This window comes from Hemitrygon akajei, chromosome 5 (genome assembly GCF_048418815.1).
Source record: "Hemitrygon akajei chromosome 5, sHemAka1.3, whole genome shotgun sequence".
In the NCBI taxonomy this organism is placed as follows: domain Eukaryota; kingdom Metazoa; phylum Chordata; class Chondrichthyes; order Myliobatiformes; family Dasyatidae; genus Hemitrygon; species Hemitrygon akajei.
In genome coordinates, this window is record NC_133128.1 from 90,046,260 (window position 1) to 90,069,186 (window position 22,927).

General features: G+C 42.7%; 1 protein-coding gene across 2 annotated transcripts in view; it reads right to left on the minus strand.

Annotated features, from left to right (window-relative positions):
* tnfsf11 (TNF superfamily member 11) overlaps window positions 1-21,959 on the minus strand; it is a 39,140-nt gene extending 17,181 nt beyond the window's left edge. Inside the window, exons 1-2 of one of the 2 annotated variants that reach the window (XM_073045997.1) lie at window positions 21,796-21,959; window positions 3,820-3,975 (exon numbers count right to left, since the gene is read on the minus strand). In XM_073045997.1, coding sequence (XP_072902098.1) covers window positions 3,820-3,975; window positions 21,796-21,942 — 303 coding nt within the window. In that variant the 5' untranslated portion in view covers window positions 21,943-21,959. Of the gene's footprint in view, window positions 1-3,819; window positions 3,976-20,347; window positions 20,424-21,795 lie in introns of those variants that run through there. The other variant, XM_073045998.1, reaches the window with a different exon arrangement.
* Between the last annotated feature and the right edge of the window lie 968 nt (window positions 21,960-22,927).

Here is a 22,927-nt window from a genome sequence, read left to right on the forward strand (position 1 = left end):
AGAACAAGTATTGTGAAAGGAAACATGATTATTGTATAATAGTCTCTGGGAAAGATTGATTATAATATATTTTATATTGACTTTAACAATGATTTAATCAAGTCTGAAAGTGGTCTTTAAAGTACACAGAAATCTAGAGTGGTCTCGGGGACCAGTTAAAGTAGATTGGGAAGATTTATCAAAATCTGTGACTGTAGATAAACACTAGCAACTTGATAAATAAATATTTTTAAAAGAATAGCATCCCAGTTAATAACAAATCATTTACAAGTGAATTGGGCCAAGCCATGACTAGCCAGAGAAATTAGCTAGTATTTAAGAGGTGTAATAAATCTGATGACTGGGAGGGTTGTCAAGGAATTAAGTAAAGAAATAGCAGAACTGAAGTGGCATAAAAACAGATATTAAGCACTTTTGTTGTGAATCTTTTGTTGTGGCTCAATACATTAGATCAAAACCTGAAGGTCGAAGACCCAGTGAGTGCACGGGTCCACTGGAGGATGGAGGCCAAAGAAGGCCGGTTCTGGGATGAGAGGGTTGTGTATTTGTGCAAGTGAGCAAGAGGGAGGAAGAGGCCTTGTATTACTTTGCCACTTGCTATGTTCTGTTTCTTTGCGTTCTGTGCTGTTCTTCTGAGCATAGTGGGAATGCTATGTTGGTGCTGAAACGCGTGGCAACACTAGCAGGTTGCACCCAGCATACCCCTGGATGTGTTTGTTATCAACACAAACACTCATTACACCAGACATTGATGTACATGTGGCATACAAATTAGAATCTGCCAGAAATCTTGGCACTGAGCCGTTTTTGGAATGGTTATCATAAACATTTGACAGTTAACTTAGTTTAAGAGTATAGCTTCAAAAGTTAAGGACAGGACAGGCCAGCTCTCAACCATCAAGTCAGAGCAATGTTCAGGGAGCGAGCTGCCATTGACAATTCTCCACAGGCAAGGGCAGACCTGATGGCCAAAGCAGCAGTCAGCATGAACCAACTCAGAACGTTCTTCTCAAGAGGTCAAAATGTCCAATGGTTTCTCACTGGGGCTGCTGCTGCTGCCAGTTGCACTGGGATGACGATGCAATTACAGGGGATGATCCAAATTGTTTCAGGTTCCCTGGGTTTTGATGCATCAAGATACCTCCACTGAGTTCCATCATCCAACAGGAATCACAAGCCACTATTCCTCTACAGCAACGGTCCCTCCTGTGCACACAGCCTTGACCAATAGAGGTTTACTCAGAGCTGGCACAGCTGCTGCCTTGCAGTTCCAGTGGCCCCGGGCTTGATACTGACCTTGGATGCTGCCCGTGTGTGGACTTTGCACAGTTCCCTGTTAACTCATGGGTTTTTTCCTCAGCAGTCCAGTTTTCTCCCACATTCCAAGGATACGTGGCTTGGCAAATTAAATGGTTGCTATAAATAGTGTCATTCTGTGGCAGGGTGGTGCATAGAGAATAAAATTGGGTTAGTGTAGATGGGTGGATTGATGCTCAGTTGGCCAGAGGGCTTGCTTTCACATTGACTGACTATTTACCGTGGCTGTCCCAAACATCAGAATTCATAGATCTTCTAACACCTGAAGTGACAGCTGCTGTCATGGCATGGGTAACACAGCAGCCAAGCTCATACAAACATCGATATGGTAATCTGCTTTGACATGCCAACTGGAGGTTAAATATTGAGTAGAACATACGAAGAATTATGTTCTTACTCAATTAGAACTACCGATTTGAAAGACCTTAGTTCAATCGCCACAATGCAGCCCCCAGTCAATTAGTGCACGGAAAGCATCGGAAAGGCAGTGTGGAGGAAGCAGGGAGCAATGTTCCCTCTAATTTTTAGTAGTCAGTGTGTACAAAGATCTTATGTTGTGCAAATTTTTTTCCAGTGACAGAAGTATGTGCACATGGCACAGTTTATGTAGGTTTACAAGATATCTGACATAAAACTGCACAGAATAACAACAAAATAACATACATATTTAAGTCACTCAGTTTTTTTTCTCTCTCCTGTCTTTGGCATTTACCCATTCTTCGTAAACTCTATCTAGACTAATAGAACTTCCATCCAATTGATAGCTTTTGATTCTCATTAACATATCCAAATGACATACACCTAAACGGTTTCTCAGCTTGTTTTTGAGTTGATTCACTAGGCTAAAATCTCGCTCACAGTCCGCACTAGATGTGAGAAAGGTTCCCCCAATGTCCATCAACTGTGCAAGGTCACAAAACTGTTCATTTTGAAGTACAAATGCCACCATTTGAGCAAAGTTTGAAATCAGTTTGGATTTAATTTTTTCTTGCATGGAAAATTTGAAATCATTAAACTGTCTAACTATAACGTTACTTTCAGCTAGAAAATCATAGTATTTTAGACACAAGGCATTAACTTGTTCATGGCCAAATGTGAAGTTGACGATATGAACACTGTCGGCCAAAGATGGCTGCCGCCGTGATGCAGCTGTACAAACCGGAACAGGAAAGGTGAGGTGACGTAAATTAATGACATGCATTGTGGTATCTGAAAAACCAACTAACCAGTTAAAAGAAACATTTAGCTAAAAGATTATTTTCAATAAGTATAATTATTAATTACTACATTATTTTAGGTAACTAACCTATTGTGTGCACATTAATCTCCTTTGTGCGCTGGTTGAAAAACGTGTGCATGCGCACACACGTACAGCTTAGAGGGAACATAGGGAGGGAGGCTGTGGAAGGACTAGATTAGAAGTTCTAGGCTGTGGAGGACTGTGGAAGGAGATTAAGAGAATGGACAAAGAAGTGACAACTGGAATATAATGTAGCGAGATGCATGGTCATGCATTTTGCTAGAAGGAATAAAGGTGTAGAATATTTTCTAAATGGGGAACAAATTCAGAAACCAGAGACACAAAGGGACTTGAGAGCCTTTGCAGGATTCTTCTAAAGGTTAACTTGCAGGTTGAGTCGGAAGTAAGCAAAGCGAATGTTTTGCTTTGAGAGGACTAGAACATAAAGAAAGAATGTAACGCTTAGGATTTATGAGGTATTGCTTAGACTGCATTTGGAGTATTGAGAGCAGTTTTGGGCCCCTTATCTAAGAAAATGATGCTGTTGGAGAGCTTCCGGAGGATATTCATGAGAATAATCCCAGGAATGAAAGGGTTTACATAAGACGAACTTTTGATGTCTCTGGGCCTGTACTTGCTGGAGTTTAGCAGAATGAAGGGGGATCTCAATGAAACATATTGAATAATGAAAGGTCTACATAGAGTGGACATGGGTGGATGCTTCCTCTAGTGGGGGAGTCTAGGACCAGAGGGACATCCCTATAGAACAGAATGAGGAGGAATTTTTTTTAGCCCGAGGGTGTTTAATCTGTGGACCTCATTGCCATGCATGCTGTTGAGGCCAAATCATTGCGTACATTTAAAGCCAAGTTTGATAGCTACCTGATCAATAAGGATGTCAAAGGTTATGGGGAGAAGGCAGGAGAATGGGGCTTAAAGGGACAATAAATAAGCCATGAAGGAATAGTGGAGTAGAAATGATGGGCTGAATGGCCTAATTCTGTTCCTACGTCTTGATGTTTTATGAAAGTATAATGTTTTGCATGTTTTCCATAAAATTTGATTTGAACCCATGATCTTCTGCTTCACAATGATAGATTCTGACCTATTGCTTCCACTGTCTGGTAACAGGATGAATTTGCACCGGCAGTCAGTTTAACTCCACTCCTACAAGAGCAGCGATGAGTTCAGTGAGCAGTACAACTATCAAATCGAACCTCAGATACTGTAGATCGCCTCTGGGAGCCGTGCAAACTTCTCACCTGCTTGACAAGTTGCTTCAGTCCTTGTAGTTGTTGTGAGCAGGACTCGGAGACTACCTGCATTTCTGCTTCTGATGCATTTGGTGTACCACTGTTAAAATCTGAGATCAGTCTCAGGCACTGAAAGAACTCTTCAGAGATTCCACCGACATTCTTCTGTAAAGGAGAGAGGCATGTTACAGCTGGAAAACCCCACAGCAAGTATCACCTCATTCAACAATAACAAATGATTGAAGGATTCTCATTTGCCTTTTACTTCATAAATGCTAGAACCCTCCAACTGGCAATGCTCACTGCCCAAGTTGTGTTGAAGTCCCAACCCCAAGGTGTAGGCAATAAAGGCTTATAGAACAAACCAGAATGGAAACAGGCCCTTTGGCTCAAATGCTAGCCCCATTTGTCTGGATTTGGCCGGTATCCAGATGTCCCTTATACAAGACAGAAAGTTCCAGTGGAGCACTGACAAAATGCCACTCTGCCTCAGGTATCAACTTTGGTGGGAGAGGTCAAACTGGGACACAGCGGAGGAAGGGGTGCCCAGTAGATTTTAAATTCTGAGAATTTTCTCTGGGGACTTCTGATCTCCTGTTTGGTTTGCAATAAGGTAAGAGAAGCTAGTCACCACATGTCCATCTGCCCGATATACTAATAATACATGTGGGTAAGTTTCTCAAGACTGAATGATAACCTTCAGAGGCCCATGGTCTTTGTGGTAATTTTATATGACTCCAGAGTGTCACTGGAAGTCTAGTTATAACAGGAGGATCCGAGAGTTGTAAACTTAGCCATCTCCATCATGGGCACTAGCCTCCATTGTATCCAGGACATCTCCAAGGAGCAATGCCTCAAAAAGGTGACATCCATCATTAAAGACCCCTATCGATCAGGATATGCCCTCTTCTCATTACTACCATCAGGAAGGACGTACAGGAGCCTGAAGGCACATACTCAACGATTCAGGAACAGCTTCTTCCTCTCTGCCATCTGAATTCTAAATGGACATTGCGCCCAGGAACACTTTTTTTTGTTCTATTAATTATATTTCCCGAAAAAAGGCTGGTGATATCAAACCTGATTCTAATTCTGATCAATGCCTTCTTGCAAAAGTCAGAATGCTGACTTTCACTGGTGCTGTGGCTTCAGAAGTGGCCAAGGCCAACATGGGAACCACAGACCCTTCTACCAATGAGACAGCAGGTGCCTGATGACTGGGTGAGTGGGTAGTTTGTGAGGAGATCCACTCCTTCTGCAGCATACATGGGCCTTCAGTGTTCTCCCAGCCTGGACTCGCATTTCTCTATACCACCCTGATTCCTCCTTCCCCACCTGGGCCATTCAATGCTTGGAAGATAGGACCTAGAGAGCGTACAGTTTGGTATGGCAACAGATCTGCCCATGACTACTAGAAACCACAGAGAGCTGTACTCAGCTCAGCATATCAGAGAACATAGCCTCCCTTCTATGGATTCTGACTATACTTCCCTCTGCCTCAGTGAAGCAGACAACATAATCAAAGACCAAAGTCATCATGAACATTTTCTCTTCTTCCCTCCCCAACCAATAGATATAAAAGCTAGAAAGCAAGTAAACCAGGCTCCAGGACAGTTTCTACCAACAAATCCCTAATGATGGACTCGACCTCACATCTACCTCATTATGGCCTTGCACCTCATTGTCTATCTGCACCCTACTTTCCTTGTAACACTTCATTCCGTTGTTTCACCTGGTACAAACTCAATGCCCTGTTGTAATGAAGTTATCTGTATGAATGATGTACAATATTTTCAATGTACCTTGGTACATGTGACAACAATAAGCCAATTACCCATCAACACGGCTTTGTGCAGATCACTTCATGACTTACTAACTTGGTTGTGTTTTAAGTAGGTGATCGACAAAGGCAGAACAGAGGATATTGTCTACGTGGATTTTGACATGGTTCCTCATGGAAAGCACATTCAGAAGATTAAGATGCATGGGATTCAGAGTGACTTGGCCATTTGGATTTGGAACTAGTTTGCCCATAGGACGTACAGGGTAGAGGCTAATGGGTCTCATTCTGGCTGGATATCCATAACGAGGTGTTCCATATATTCAAGACATATATATGTGAAGACTTAGATGAAAACACAGATGGGTGGGCAAGCTTGCAGATGAAGCAAAGATAGCTGGTATTGTGGATAGTGCAGAAGATTATGAAAGAATCTGGCAGGATACAGACCAGTTGTAAAATGGACAGAAAAACGATAGAAGTTAATTTATCCAAGTGTGAAGTGTTGCACTTTGGGAGGTGAAACTATGACAGGACCATAAAAGCGTTGTCGTGCAGAGGGGGTCTGGGGGGGGGGGGGGGGGTTTAGTCTACAGCTTCCTGGAAGTGACCACACACATGTAGAGGGTGGCTCACCTTTAGTTGTTAAGGCGTCGAGGTCAAGAGACAGAAGATTATGTTGCAGCTCTATAAAACTCTGGTTATGCTACATGTGGTGCATGGCATTCAGTTCTAGTCGCTCCATTAATCAAAGGATGCTTTGGAGAGGGTGAAGAGGAGACTTACCAGGATGCTCCCCAGATTAGAAGGCAGGTGTTTCAAGGAGAAATTCGACGAACTCTAGAGTGGCAGAGACTGAAGGGAAACCGGACAGAAACTCATATATAGAAAATCATGTACTGACTATCCACGCTTTGCCCTTTTCCTGGGTTAAAATGTCTAATACTAGAGGGGGTCTGTACAAGTTGAGAGGGGGAAATTCAAAGGAGATTTGCACTGCAATACATACTAACAAACAGAGTGGAGTGTGCCAGAAATGTGTTGCCAGGCTGCGTAATGGAACCAGATATTATAGAGGTTTAACGAGTCTCTTAGATAGACAAATGTGCAGAAATTGTGACGTGGACCATGTGCAGGCAAAAGTTAATAGTATCAAGTTCAAATTCAGTTTCTTGTTATTCCACCATATGCATGAATACCACCAAATAAAACATTTCTCCAGACCAAACTGCACAACTCACACACATAAAGTAATATTACCACTAATAAATAATAAGGTGCACATGACACAAGTTAAAAAGTGAACAGTATAACACTACTGACACTTCACGTGTGATGAGACCCAGGTGGTGGCAGAGACGTTCAGTAGTTTTACAGCCTTGGGGAAGAAGCCGTTTCCCATCCCAACAATTCTCGTCCTAATGCTATGGTACTTCCTGCCTGATGGCAGGGAGGCAAAGGACTGTTATGTGGATGAGAGGGATCACTGACAACATTCAGGGCTCTGCACATGCAGCACTCCTGATAAATATCTCTGATGGATGGAAGAGAGACCCCGATGATCCTCAGCAGTCCTTGCAATCCTCTGTAGGGACTTGTTGTCAAATGCCTTGCAATTCATGTGCCAACTGGTGATGAAGCTGGTCAGGAAGTCTCAATGGTACTTCTGTAAAATTTGGTTAGAAAGGTGGTGGGGGTGGAAAGCCTCACTTTACTTGTCTCAATCTCTTCAGGAAGTGGAGATACTGCTGTGCTTTGTTGACCAAAGAGGTGGTGTTGAGGGGCCAGGTGAGATCATCCATTATGTGCACTCCCAGAAACTTGGTGCTCCTAATTCTCTCCATGGAGGAGCCATGTATATGCAGTGAGGAATGGCCAGCCTGTGTCTTCCTCAAAGTCCACAATCATCTCTTTGGTCTCGTCCACGTCGAGGCCAACCATTGTTATGCCATCAACAAACCTGACTGGATCTGAAATGGATCTAGCAGTACAGTCATGCATGAACAGCAGCTGGAGGGCACCAATGCTCAAAATGACGGCGATAGAGATAATTCTGCCAACACAGACTGACCGTGACCTTTCAGTCAAGAAGTCCAGGATCCATTTAATTAGGCATCTGTAAGTTGATCAGCTTACATGTGGGCCAAAAGGCCTGTTCTAAGTTCTATACAAATTTTCAAGCCTACTTGATACATCATAGTTGATTCTCTATATCAGTACCATATATCCCAACCTCCCCATATACCTCCTTAAAATATTGACCAATCAGCTACCATGGCCATGATACTGATTCACCATCCCAAAACTCTTCTTATCCCATGACAAAAGTTCTTATCATTGTTCTAGAATTCCCAACCTGGGGAAGAACCAACCAGCATCTCCTCCATGAAACTCCTTTGGCCCATGATGTTGTGCTGACCTGTTTACCTATTCCAAAATCAATCTAACACTTTTCTCCCACATAACCCTCTATTTTTTCTTTCATCCATGTGCCTATCCAAGAGTCTCTTAGATATCCCTGATGTATCTGCCTTTACCCTCACTACCCCCATTCAAGTTTGATCTTCCAAACTGAATCACTTCACACTTTTCCAGATTGAACTTCATCTACCACTTCTCAATCCAGCTCTGCATCCTATCAATGTCCCATTGTAACCTATGACAACTTTCTACAACTATCCACAACTCCACCAACATGCATACCATCTGTAAATGTACTAATGCACACTTCCACTTCCTCAACCAAGTCATTTTTTTTTTTAAATCACTAAAAGTAGGGGTCTCAGCAAAGAACTTTGTGGAACACCACTGGTTACTGATCTCCAGGCAGAACACAGTCCATCTACAACCACCCTCTGTTCTGTGGGCAAGCCAGTCTCAATCCACGCAGACACGAGGAAATCTGCAGATGCTGGAAATTCAAGCAACACACACAAAACGCTGGTGAAGACAGCAAGCCAGGCAGCATCTATAGGAAGGAGTACAGTCGATGTTTCGGGTCGAATCCCTTCGTCAGGACTAATGGAAAAAAGAGATAGTAAGAGATTTGAAAGGGGGAGGGGAGGGGAGATCTGAAATGATAGGAGAGGACAGGAGGGGGAGAGATGAAGCTAAGAGCTGGAAAGTTGATTGGCAAAAGGGATACAAGTCTGGAGAAGGGGGAGTATCATAGGATGGAAGGCCTTGGACGAAAGAAAGGGGGAGTGGAGCACCAGAGGAAGATGGAGAACAGGCAAGGAGTTATTGTGAGTGGAAAAGAGAGAAAAAATAATTAAAAATTGAAAACTAGGGATGGGGTAAGAAGGAGGGGCATTAACAGAAAATAGAGAAATCAATGTTCATGCCAACAGGTTGGAGGCAACCCAGACGGAATACAAGGTGTTGTTCCTCCAACCTGAGTGTGGCTTCATCTTGACAGTAGAGGAGGCCATGGATAGACATATCAGAATGGGAATGGGACGTGGAATTAAAATGTGTGGCCACTAGGAGATCCTGCTTTCTCTGGCGGACAGAGCATAGGTGTTCAGCAAAACGGTCTCCCAGTCTGCGTCAGGACTCACCAATATATAGAAGGCCACACTGGGAGCACCGGACACAGTAAATCACACCAGCCGACTCACAGGTGAAGTGTCACCTCACCTGGAAGGACTGTCTGGAGCCCTGAATGGTGGTGAGGGAGGAAGTGTAAGGGCAGGTGTAGCACTTGTTCTACTTACAAGGATAAGCGCCAGGAGGGAGATCAGTGGGAATGGATGGGGGGGCAAATGGATAAGGATGTTGCATAGGGGGAGTGATCCCTGTGGAAAGTAGAAAGTGGGAGAGAGGGAAAGATGTGCTTGATGGTGGGATCCTGTTGGAGATGGCAGAAGTTACGGAGAATTATACGTTGGACACGGAGGCTGCTGGGGTGAGAGCAGGTGCGCATGAAATGGGAGAGATGCATTTGAGGGCAGAGTTGATGGTGGAGGAAGGGAATCCCCTTTCTTTAAAAAAGGAAGACATATCCTTCGTCCTGGAATGAAAAGCATCATCCTGAGAGCAGATGCGGCAGAGACGGAGGAATTGTGAGAAGGGGATGGCATTTTTACAAGTAACAGGGTGGGAAGAGGAATAGTTCAGGTAGCTGTGAGAATCCGTGGGCTTATAGTAGATATCAGTAGATAAGTCGTCTCCAGAGACGGAGTCAGAGAGATCAAGGAAGGGGAGGGAGGTGTCAGAAATGGACCAGGTAAATTTGAGGGCAGGGTGAAAGTTGGAGGCAAAGTTGATGAAGTCAACAAGCTCAGCATGCGTGCAGGAGGCAGCGCCAATGCAGTCTTCGATGTAGCGAAGAAAAATTGGGGGACAGATACCCATATAGATTTGGAACATGGACTGTTCCACAAAGCCAACAAAAAGGCAGGCATAGCAGGGACCCATATGGACGCCCATGGCTATACCTTTAGTTTGAAGGAAGTGGAAGGAGCCAAAGTTGAAATTATTAAGAGTAAGGACCAATTCCGATAGACAGAGGAGTGTGGTGGCAGAGGGGAACTGGTTGGGTCTGGAATCCAACAAGAAACGGAGAGCTTTGAGACCTTGCTGGTGGGGGATGGAGGTATATAGGAACTGGACATCCATGGTGAAAATAAGACTATAGGGGACAGGGAACTTGAATTCATTGAAAAAATCCAGAGCATGGTAAGTGTCACGAACATAGATGGGAAGGGATTGAACAAGGGGGGATAAAACAGTGTCGAGGTATGCAGAAGTGAGTTTGGTGGGGCAGAAGCAAGCTGAAACAATGGATCTACCCTCTTGGGTAGGAGGTAGAAAGGAGAACAACACATTATATTCCATCTGGGTAGTCTCCAACCTGATGGCATGAACATTGACTTCTCTAACTTCCGTTAATGCCCCCCATTCCTAATTTTTAATTTTTTTTTCCTCTTTCCCTCTCACAATAATTCCTTGCCTGTCTTCCATCTTTCTCTGGTGCTCTCCTCCCCATTTCTTTCGTCCAAGGCCTTTCACCCTATGATACTCCCCCTTCTCAGACTTGTATCCCTTTTGCCAATCAACTTCCCAGCTCTTAGCTTCATCCCTCCCCGTCTTCTCCTATCATTTTGGGTCTCCCTCTCCTCTCCCCCTTTCAAATCTCTTACTATCTCTTTTTTCCATTAGTCCTGATGAAGGGTCTCGGCCCGAAACGTCGACTGCACTTCTTCCTGTAGATGCTGCCTGGCCTGCTGTGTTCCACCAGCATTTTGTGTGTGTTGCCTGAATCCACGCAACCAATTTTCCCTGAATGCCTTACCTCCTGACTTTCCGAATGGGGAACATTGTTGATTCCTTACTGCAATCCATATTCACTACATTAACTGGTCGAGCTTCAATTTGTTTGTCACTTCCTTGAAAAGGCCAATTAGGCTCGTGAAGCACAACCTATCTCTCACAAAGCCACGCTGACAATCCCTAATCAGACAATGCTTCTCCAAATACATAGAAATCCTGTCTCTACGGTTCCTCTCCAATAATGTTCCTACCACTGAGATAAAACTCACTAGTCTGTAATTCCCAGGATTATTCATATTACCTTTATTAAATAAATGAATAAAATCTGCCAACCTCCAATCTTCTGGAGCTGCTCCTGCGACTGATGAAGACACAAAGATTATCGCCAAAGGTGCAGCAATCTCTTCCCCCAGTTCTGTAGTAACCTAGGGAATATTCTGTGGGGAATATTCTGCCTGATACTAGTAATTTCTCTATCCTAATGTTTTTCAAAAATTCCAGCACATCACCTTTCTCAACTTCCACATGCAGGAACTTGTATACTTTCCTTTAGAGGAAGGATAGTAAGGTTCATTACACCAATTCCTGGAAATGGCAACACTGTCAAACAAGAAATCAGGTTGATTAAGCTTGTATGTAATATAATTTAATAAAGTGAGAGGGAATTAATACTTCAATATTCACCCGTGAGAGGAATCTTGACGAATATGAGAACAAAGTAGAGCAGAGTGAACTAAACTACTTCCAAAGTTTCATACAAAATGATCACTGTTCCTAATCAACCAGATTGTTACTTTTCAACAGACAGTAAAATTGTTAGTCGCGATGTTATTCACAAAATTCCATCAGGTTCCAAATGGATTCGGTTAAGGTAACTCCACTGTGTCTTGCAAGGATACATCATTAAATTCTTGTTCATCATACGCATAAAGTGCTATCAGGGTTGCTTCATCATACTGCAGTCAGAACAAGTTCAGTAACTGCAGCTAAGTGGAGATTTTGAATCACTTCTACGGATTCAATGTAAGTAATAGTGGGGATGAAGCCTCAGCTCCAGCTAAATTTCAGCACGGTTGTCACTGGAGATTCTGTGCAGCAGAGCCAAAAATCAATCCAATAAATTTTAGAGCTTTGGTCAGGGATCCAGTGTGGTCAATGACTGGACACTCAGTGTTAGCAACTCAGTGAAGTGACTATCAAGGCACAAGAGAAGCAACTACTGCTGCTTTGGGGCAATCACCACCAAACCACAGGACTGTTTACATCTGCTATCATGCTACTTTGTATGTCCACTCTTTGCCTGAGTTTGGGCAGGATTCCTATTCCATCGGGGGAACTGGTGATCGAATTCATTAGGGTACATTTTTTCTTAATGTCTGCATACCTTTAAATTTATCACTGCAGTCGCTGACTGTCTTTAGCAAAAGCAGCTTTCAATCTGAATGTAAGATTAGAAGGGACGGTGTTCACTTCACAAGTTTCTGGTTTCATTTTATCTTCATTAAGTATTAATAGACTGTTTACCTGAAAAGCCTGTGTACCACAAAGTCCTGATGAGGAAAGTATTGTCAACACAATATCCTTCCCACATTTAACCTGCCAAAGCTTCACTATCCATTACCTGACCATTTGTCTCATGCAATATGTCAGCATTCTCTGAGCACCAGTTGGCTACAGCATTTCCCCATTGAGCTGTAGTTCAGGATAAGCAACTGAAAATTAGAAAATTGCAGACACCAGAAGCCTGACATCAAACAGGCTGGAAAATCTCATCAGGTCAGGGAGCATCCATGGAAAGAGAAACAGGGTCAATGTTTCTGGGCCAAGAGCATGTGTCAAAACATGGTTAACTCGGTTTCTAATTTCAGAGTTCCAAATTTTGGGGGATTTTCGATTGCTCTTCAATCGGTGATTGAGGGGATAATCACCCCTCAATTGAGACTTCTCCAGTGATGGAGCGGACAAGATTTTCATCTGCCTCTTTTACCGTCTCTCCTCAATGGCTTTTAGTTCACCTCTTGCCTTTGATAAAGGTGTTGACCATAATTTCCCTAACCTTAATCATCTTGTTTGATTTATTCCATGTTATTTTAGCTGAAGTTTCACTCTCCAGCCTGTTCAAACTATCAGCTATGTTTATCAAGCAGTGGTAAATCAAGGCCACTGGACTTGCTGTGTTGTCTAAAAAATGTTTTGCTACTCATCAGAGAGGGTTTCTTCAGCCCTAGTCCATGGTGGGTAGTTTTCTGCCATAAACTCTGTGAGTTGTTTAAAGGTACTGTACAGCAATCACATCAGAGTCGTTAAGAGTCGTAGAGGTAATGAGAGGGTCTTTAGTCTTATCTTTGCATGAATGAAGGTGTGAACTGTTGTGGAGATAATGGGGTGGAGATGTTAGGACTACAATGCAAGTAGATCATAGGTGCTGTTGTACCCCTCCCCTCTGCACAGGGGTGGGTTTTCCAGTTTGACGAAGATGGCTTCTTTAACCCCTCTTTCAAACCACCTGTCCTTCCTGTTCAAAATGTGCACATAGTTATCAAAGGTGTGTCCCTTATAACCATATAACAATTACGGAAACAGGCCATCTTGACCCTTCTAGTCCGTGCCGAACGCTTACTCTCACCTAGTCCCACCAACCTGCACTCAGCCCATAACCCTCTATTCCTTTCCTGTCCATATACCTATCTAATTTTACTTTAAATGTCAATACCGAACCTGCCTCTACCACTCCTACTGGAAGCTCGACCCACACTGCTACCACTCTCTGAGTAAAGAAGTTCCCGGGGGGACGTCATGAGATGACGTAGGATCGAGACGTGGAAATCCAGCTCTTCCGTAAAAAACCAGTAAAATAATGTTTAAGTGAAGAAAAGTTAGTAAATACTTTTTAAAAATTACTTATAAACTACTCAGGATTGTCTTAAGATATGTCTCCTAAACAGAAGCAGAAGAAAACTACTACTTTGAAGACAACACAAGTTGGAAAAGAATCAAGGCTGGCCGCCATGAAAGAGCCTCAGGCAAATGCATTTTACCTCCGGCGATACTGAACAGGAAACTGCGGCAACATCAACCGTTTCCAAAAAAAAAAGAGCAACAGGAATTGCGCATGCGTGAAGGAAGGGGCATGTGCAAACACAAGCAACCCAAACTACAAATCCCAGCTACAATTGGAACTGAAAGTGAATATGAGGTGGAATCAGATTCTCTGGATAAATCAGACGAAGATGAAGAGACAAACAAAGAAGAGCAACAGGAAGAGGTTGGAGGTGATATTGGAGACAAAAAAACCTTTGGTGCAAATAATGCATGAATTAAAAGCATTAAAAAAGATTAAAATATGAAGATTATGTTTGATAAAATGATGAAAAGACAGGACAAAATGGACAAGTAAATTAAAAACTTGGAAGAAACAACGGGAGACACCATTGATAGTGTGAATAAAACGGAAGATAATATTTCTGCCTGGACATCAGAAAGAAAACGGTCGTTGGAAAAAGTGGATGTACTTGAAAGTTTTAGCAGACGAAATAATATTAAGATTGTTGGACTTAAAGAAGGTATAGAGGGAGAGGATCCAACAAACTTTTTTCAGAAATGGATTCCGGATATTTTGGAAATGGAAGAAGGAACCCAGTTAATTGAAATTGAAAGGGCTCACAGAGCCTTAAGATCAAGACCTCAAGTTGATCAAAACCCACGATCAATCTTGATAAAATGCTTAAGATATCAAGATGCCAGAAAGAGAAATGGGCCATTGATGATAGAAGAGAAAACAATTCTTTTCTATCCTGATACAAGTTATGACCTTTTGAAGAGAAAGAAGGAATTTAACCCAGCGAAAAAAGTTTTATGGGAAAAGGGTTATAAATTTATATTGCGCTACCCGGCAACCCTGATAATTTTTTTGGATGACGGAAAAAGATCTTTTACTGATTATCGGGATGCAGAAGAATTTGCACAAGAACTCCCAAATATTCGCTAACCACAGCCAAAGATTTAAAAGTGAAACGGATTAAAGATGAAGACAGGGACAGTGAATGGAGTTGATGGATGTTTAAGGATAGAAGAATATTTAAATATATTCTTAATTATATGATACAGGGGGAGAAAGGTAAAAATTTGAGAAATATTAATCGAGAGTAGTGATATTATTTTTTCTTCTCTAATATATACTTTTTTATGTTACAGGGGAGGTGGGAAAACTTCCGATCGATTGCTACGGGATTCACGTGTGTAATCATGGAGATTGCCATGACCCGTACAACGGAGGGGGGTAATGATATGTTTTTTTTTTATTCACAACATTAGTAGGGGGGTATTTTGTTATTTTTTTCTCTATAATCTATATTTCTTCAATCTTTTTTTCTTTGCCTGGACAATCGGGGGGAGACACATAGCAACATGGAGAATTTTTAAAAGATTCTCCAAGGTACTACGAAAGTTGAAAAGTTAAGTATTACTATATACTGGAGTAACCCTGTTAAAAATAATGACTAATTTAATGAATTTTTAAAGTTTTAATGTTAATGGGCTTAATGGACCAGTGAAAAGAAAAAGAATTTTAACATACATTAAGAAAATGAAAATAGATATAGCTTTTAGCTGTATTCCACTTGAAAAAATTACTTATAATTTAAGAGATAAATATGAAATATTTCTGGAAATTTGGCGCCCTTATTTACAAAAGATAGGATTAAATATATAGGTGCTCCGAAGATAAATTTATTGGTTATTTGGGGAAAGAAATAAATATATATACTAAAGCTATTATGAACTCCATGGAGCATGTGAGGATCTTCCGATATCCAGGCATTCTTTATTCTTTCTTTTTTTTCCTCTTTTTTTCTCTTTCTATAGGGATATGTTAGGGGGAGGGGTTAAGGGGAGGGGGGGAAGGGTTGATAATCTTTTTTTCCTTCTGTAACCATTTGAAAATTCATTTTAAAAAATTATTTAAAAAAAGCTCCCCCCCCCGTGTTACCCTAAACTTTTGCCTATTAACTCTCAACTTATGTCCTCTTGTTTGAATCTCCCCTACTCTCAATGGAAAAAGCCTATCCACATCAACTCTATCTATCCCACTCATAATTTTAAATACCTCTATCAAGTCCCCGGCAACTTACTACGCTCCAAAGAATAAAGATTTAACTTGTTCAACCTTTCTCTGTAACTTAGGTGCTGAAACCCAGGTAACATTCTAGTAAATCTTCTCTGTACTCTCTCTATTTTGTTGACTTCTTTCCTATAATTCGGTGACCAGAACTGTACACAATACTCCAATTTTGGCCTTACCAGTGCCTTGTACAATTTCAACATTACATCCCAACTCCTATACTCAGTGCTCTGATTTATAAAGGCCAACATACCAAAAGCTGTCTTCACCACTCTATCCACATGAGATTCCACCTTCAGGGAACTATGCACCATTATTCCTAGATCACTCTGTTCTATTGCATTCTTCAATGCCCTACCATTTTCCATGTATGTCCTATTTTGATTAGTCCTACCAAAATGTAGCACCTCACACATCAGCATTAAACTCCATCTGCCATCTTTCAGCCCACTCTTCTAACTGGCCTAGATCTCTCTGCAAGCTTTGAAAACCTACTTCATTATCCACAATGCCACCTATCTTAGTATCATCTGCATACTTACTAATCCAATTCACCACCCTATCATCCAGATCATTAATGTATATGACAAACAACACTGGACCCAGTACAGATCCCTGAGGCACACCACTAGTCACCGGCCTCCAACCTGACAAACAGTTATCCACCACTACTCCCTGGCATCTCCCATCCAGCCACTGTTGAATCCATTTTACTACTTCAATATTAATACCTAATGATTGAACCTTCCTAACTAATCTTCCGTATGGAACCTTGTCAAAGGCTTTATTGAAGTCCATATAGACAACATCCACTGCTTTACACTCATCAACTTTCCTAGTAACTTCTTCAAAGAATTCAATAAGATTTGTCAAACATGACCTTTTCCATGCACAAATCCATGTTGACTGTTCCTAATCAAACCCTGTATATCCAGATAATTATATCTACCATCTCTAAGAATACTTTCCATTAATTTACCCACCACTGACGTCAAACTTACAGGCCTATAATTGCTAGGTTTACTCTTGGAACCCTTTTTAAACAATGGAACAACATGAGCAATATGCCAATCCTCTGGCACCATTCCCATTTCTAATGACATTTGTAATATTTTTGTCAGAGCCCCTACTATTTCTACACTAACTTCCCTCAAGGTCCTAGGGCATATCCTGTCAGGACCCAGAGATTTATCCACTTTCATATTCCTTAAAAGCGCCAGTATTTCCTCCTCTTTAATTATCATAGATTCCATAACTTCCCTACTTGTTTCCCTTACCTTACACAATTCAATATCCTTCTCCTTAGTGAATACCAAAGAAAAGAAATTGTTCAAAATCTCCCCCATCTCTTTTGGCTCCACACATAGCTGTCCACTCTGATTCTCTAAGGGACCAATTTTATCCCTCACTATCCTTTTGCTATTAATATAACTGTAGAAACCCTTTGGATTTATTTTCACCTTACATGCCAAAGCAACCTCATATCTTCTTTTAGCTTTTTTAATTTCTTTCTTAAGATTCTTCTTACATTCTTTATATTCCTCGAGCACCTCATTTACTCCATGCTGCTTATATTTATTGTAGATATCTCGCTTTTTCCTAATCAAGTTTCCAATATCCCTTGAAAACCATGGCTCTCTCAAACTTTTAACCTTTCCTTTCAACCTAACATGAACATAAAGATTCTGTACCCTCAAAATTTCACCTTTAAATGACCTCCATTTCTCTATTACATCCTGCCCATAAAACAAATTGTTCCAATCCACTCCTTCTGAATCCTTTTGCATCTCCTCAAAGTTAGTCTTTCTCCAATCAAAAATCTCAACCCTAGCTCCAATCCTATCCTTTTCCATAATTATATTGAAACTAATGGCATTGTGATCACTGGACCTGAAGTGCTCCCCAACACATACCTCTGTCACTTGACCTAGCTCATTCACTAACAGGAGATCCAACACTGCCCCTTCTCTAGTTGGTACCTCTATGTATTTCTGCAAAAAACTATCCTGCACACATTTTACAAACTCCAAACCATCCAGCCCTTTTACAGTATGGGCTTCCCAGTCTATGTGTGGAAAATTAAAATCTCCCACAATCACAACCCTGTGCTTACTACAAATATCTGCTATCTCCTTACAAATTTGCTCCTCCAATTCTCACTCCCCATTAGATGGTCTATAATACACCCCTGTTCACACCTGAAGCAATGAAATCCAGTAATAGTGAACACAAAGTACACTGCAGATGCTGTGGTCAAATCAAGATGTAGAAAAAAGCTGGATGAACTCAGCAGGTTGGGCAGCATCCGCTGAAAGAAGCAGTCAACGGATGCTGCTCGACCTGCTGAGTTCATCCAGCCTTTTTATACGTCTTGAAATCCAGTAATATTTAGTTGCCAATCACACCCCTCCTGCAACCATGTTTCACTAATAGCTACAACATCATATTTCCAGGTAACAATCCAGGCTCTAAGCTCATCCACCTTTCTTACACTGCTCCTAGCATTAAAATAATCGCATTTAAGAAATTCTCCACCTCTTACTCTCTGTTTATCACTAACGGTGCAAACAACTTTACTATCTTCTTTATCTTCCTTCTCCCATACATCTGTTCCTACACTCTGGTTCCCCTCCCCCCTTGTGTCTAGTTTAAATACACTGGAGCCTCTCTAGCAAACCTACCTGCAAGAATACTTGTCCCCCTCCAGTTCAGATGTAAACCGTTCCACCGGAACAGGTCCCACCTTCCCCGGAAAACTGCCCAATTATCTATAAATCTGAAACCCTCCCTCCTGCACCATGTCTTCAGCCACGTGTTGATCTGCGTTATATTACTATTTCTAAACCCGCCTGCGTGTGGCACTGGTAACAATCCTGAGATTGCTATCCTGGAGGTCCTTGTCCTTTAACTTGGTGCCTAACTCCCTAAACTCACCTTTCAGGACCTCCTCACTCTTCCTACCCACGTCATTGGTCCCTACATGGACCACAACATCCAGCTGCTCACCCTCCCTCTTGAGAATACTGAGAACTCGATCTGAGATATCACGGACCCTGACACCAGGGAGGCAACAGACCATCCGGGATTCTCGATCTCTTCCACAGAACCTCCCATCTCTCCCCCTAACTATCGAATCCCCTATCACTACTGCTCTCCTCTTTTCCCTCCTTCCCTTCTGAGCTGAGGGTCCAGTCTCAGTGCCAGAGACACAACCACTGCAACTTGTCCCTGGTAGGTCACCCCCACCAACAGTATCCAAAACGGTATACTTGTTATTGATGTCTTGTCCGAGGTACTCACCTCCCTCTGTTATGCCATCCGTTTGAGAAGGGATTGTTTTGTCTCGATGATGTACAGATCTGTGCAGTTCTCACTGCATGAGATGGCAATACTCTGTTTACGTTTGGGTATAAGATCCTTGGGGTGGACGAATTTCAGTCTGAGTGTGTCTGTAGGTTTGAAAAACTCAGGAATTTGATGTTTGGTGACTATCAATCATGGAACAGCCTCTCAGATGAGTGGTGAAATGTCTTCTAGACCACAGTGTCTGGTTGCCTTGATTTACAATGCTTGATATACAATGACCTGGATGACCAAGCACTTTCATAGACATATCAGGTATGTTCTCATTGTATCTTGCAATTCATGCATAATGTCTACATTCAATTGCATTTCCATGCCCTTGACCTCTCTATAACAGTATCAAATCACTCTCGAAGTAGTCAAAAGATACTGTACAGAAACAGGCCCGCCATCCATCACATACACACTGACTATCAACTATCCATTTACACTAAACTTTTATTTAAGTCTCTCCACGTTCCCATCAACCTCCCTCAGATGCTGCCACATATCTTAGGGGCAATTTACAGTGGGCAATTAACCTATTAATATGTTCAACAAGGACCAATCCCAACATTGTCATCAAACCTGCTGAGCAGGATGGTACTCCTATGATCTGTTTCAGCTTTCTCAACCACACCTTTCCCAACCCGCTTCCTGTCAATGATTCTGTTTGACCAGCTGCTCTGTCTCCATTGCATCTGTCCGGATGATGGGACCTGCCACACAAGTGTTTCTGTGATATCTTCCTTCTACCATAAACCCAGTTTCCCCCCCTGGCACTACTGACTGATCTCTCAAACATATTTCCTCCATTTCCTATTCTTCTGCCCTCACCCCAACTTTTAACAGAGTCCTCTAAGTCCTTATTCTCCATCCACATTCAATGAAGCATCCTCCTGATTTTCCATCACCGGTCACCTCCACTCCCTTTTCAGGATTCTGAAATGACCATTGTCTCCATGATTCCTCAGTCTGCCCTTCCCACCCTCGACTCTCTGCAGTTGCACTTCCCCGATCACCTTCACATTTCCGAGGAGCATCGCCACAAGAAAGCAGCATCGATCAAAGACCGTCACCATCCAGGCCATGCTCTCTTCTCACTGCTGCATCAGGAAGCAGGTACGAGAGTTTTAGGTCATACACCACCAGGTTCAGGGATAATTATTAATAGCCAATTATTATTATTATTAGACAATTATTACCCTTCAACCATCAGGCTCCTGAACCACATGGATAACTTCACTCACCCCAACATTGAACTAATTCCACAACCCAACACCCACTTTCATTGACACTACAGATCATATTTTCTGCATTATTTATTTATATTAGTCTTTTTATTTGCAGTTTCTCTTCTTCTGCACATTTGTTGTTTATCAGTCTTTGTATGCAGTTTTTCATTGCTGCTATTGTATTTCTTAGTTCTACTCCGAATACCTACAGGAAAATTAATCTCTGGGCACCATATGGCGACGTCCAGGTACTTTAATAAACTTACATTGAATTTGAACTTTTATCCTCTCACTATCCAGAAATCCAACCAACCCTTCCCGCTGAAACACCAATTCACCTGCACTTCTAATTTACTGCACAGGCTGTCTCCATGCTCCTGTACATTTGGACAAGCTCCCATTGTTTGGCCAAATCCAAAAGGTCCTTGTATTCAGCCAACAGCAGAATTCGTTTCATCTCTCCCTGCATTTTTAGTTCTTTCTTGTGATCTTATGCGCATTTGAAGCTATTCATTACAAAACCGGGGAAGCATGGTTATCAAATCGTGCGATTTCCAAAGTTAAGGACAAACTCAACTCATGTCTGTAAAAGTTCGCTATCAGGATGGCTTGTTATTGTTCATCTCGGCACTGAGAACAGTCTGGATAACCTCGTTCCATTCACAGGACTAACCCTGAACCTCCTTCCTTAACCCCACATCCCATTCCCACTTTGATTCCTCCGTCTGTGGACTTGTGCACTATTCCGACGTAACAGGAAGTTAGTTGAAGCTTGAGAAGCATAAAATGACAGGACTGCCGAGTCGACCTAATTCCGGCAGGTATGATTTAGCATTCAGACTCCCAGTCTGGATTATATTGCAGGGAAGGAGTTACCCAATCTGAACGGCAGGCCGCAGCAATCTTTCACACAACCCACCTCTACAACCAACAAACGTAGAGCAGAAACCGGCTACCACACAGTACCGCAGCTTTTCGACTCTTCGGTAACGGGTTCCTATTTACACAGTTCCTACATCAATCCACCCAATAGAGAGAGCGGTCAATCAATCAATTAATCCCCCCCCCCCCCGTACTTAGAAAGGGAAAGCGTGCAAACACCACATTCACAACACCCGTGTAACTGGCTCCATGTGGTAGTAGCTCTACCCGGCGGCGCCGTCCCAAACCGTGCAATGGCCACGAAACAACCCTAGGTTTCTCCATTCCCTATTCCCTCCTCGCCTCTCTCCTACCTGCAGCCACTGGCTTTGGGTGTAACAGATGAAACCGATGGTGAGGGCAAGCTGCAGGGCACTGACACACAGGACAAGGGTGAGGAGCCCGGCCGCCCTGGGAGCCGCAAAGCCGCGGCCATTCAGCCGACCATCCGTCTCGGCCATGGCTGAACGGCAGAGTGAAATGCAAATAACCTGCCGCGGGCGGGCGGCCGGCCGTCCTATCAACGGCAGCCGGCTGCCGAACACACCCCTCCGAGTCCCGGCGCCGCCCGCCCGCCGCTCAAACGGGAGCCCGTGGGCTTTGAAGAATACTGCGTGACCGTGAGGGGCATATGTGTGATTGTGATTATACACGTGGTGTCTGATTGCTAACAAACAGGCTATTTGATTAGAACTGTGTAGTTTGTATTTATAATTGTGTGCCTACTTGCTATATATTGATCTGGTGATTGAATAATTATGATTTTCATGCAGTGGCCACTTTATGGGGTACCTCCTGCCACTGGATGTATTTTCGTGGTCTCCTGTTGCTGTAGCCCGTCGCTTTCAACGTTCGCCTTGTGCGTTCAGGGACGCCGCAGTTGCAACGCGAGGTCATTTGAGTCATGGTCCGCCTTCCTGCCAGTTTGAACCACTCTGGCCATTCCTCTCTAACCCCTCTCATTAACAAGGTGTTTTGACCACAGAACTGCAGTTCACCAGATTTTTTTTCTTCTGTTTTCCACACCATTCTCTGTTAATTCTAAAGACTTGTATGTGATGTGATGGGCAAACTGAGTTTGTGATGGGGTCCAGAATTGACCCTATGAACTGTGCTGCTATTGGGTGGGGGGTGTCCAGCACAGATGTGAGAGAGAGAGAGACAAGATTTAATGTTATGGTTCCTCAGATGATTGTTTACCTTTTCTCCAAGGACATTTTTGCATGCTTGTTAAGATTCCTGCAGAGTCAGCAGGGAGGAGCCGGTTGATGGACAGCCGGTGTCCAGCATGTGGAGATAAAAAGCAGGTCTACTAAGACACAGGCAGATACACCAGGGGACACCGAACGAGCTTTGTGCACCCACATGAATGTGGGGGTTTTGGAGGATCGATTCGGGGAATCGATAAGCCACTCACAGTGTGTAAAGGTGTGACCGGTGTGGAAC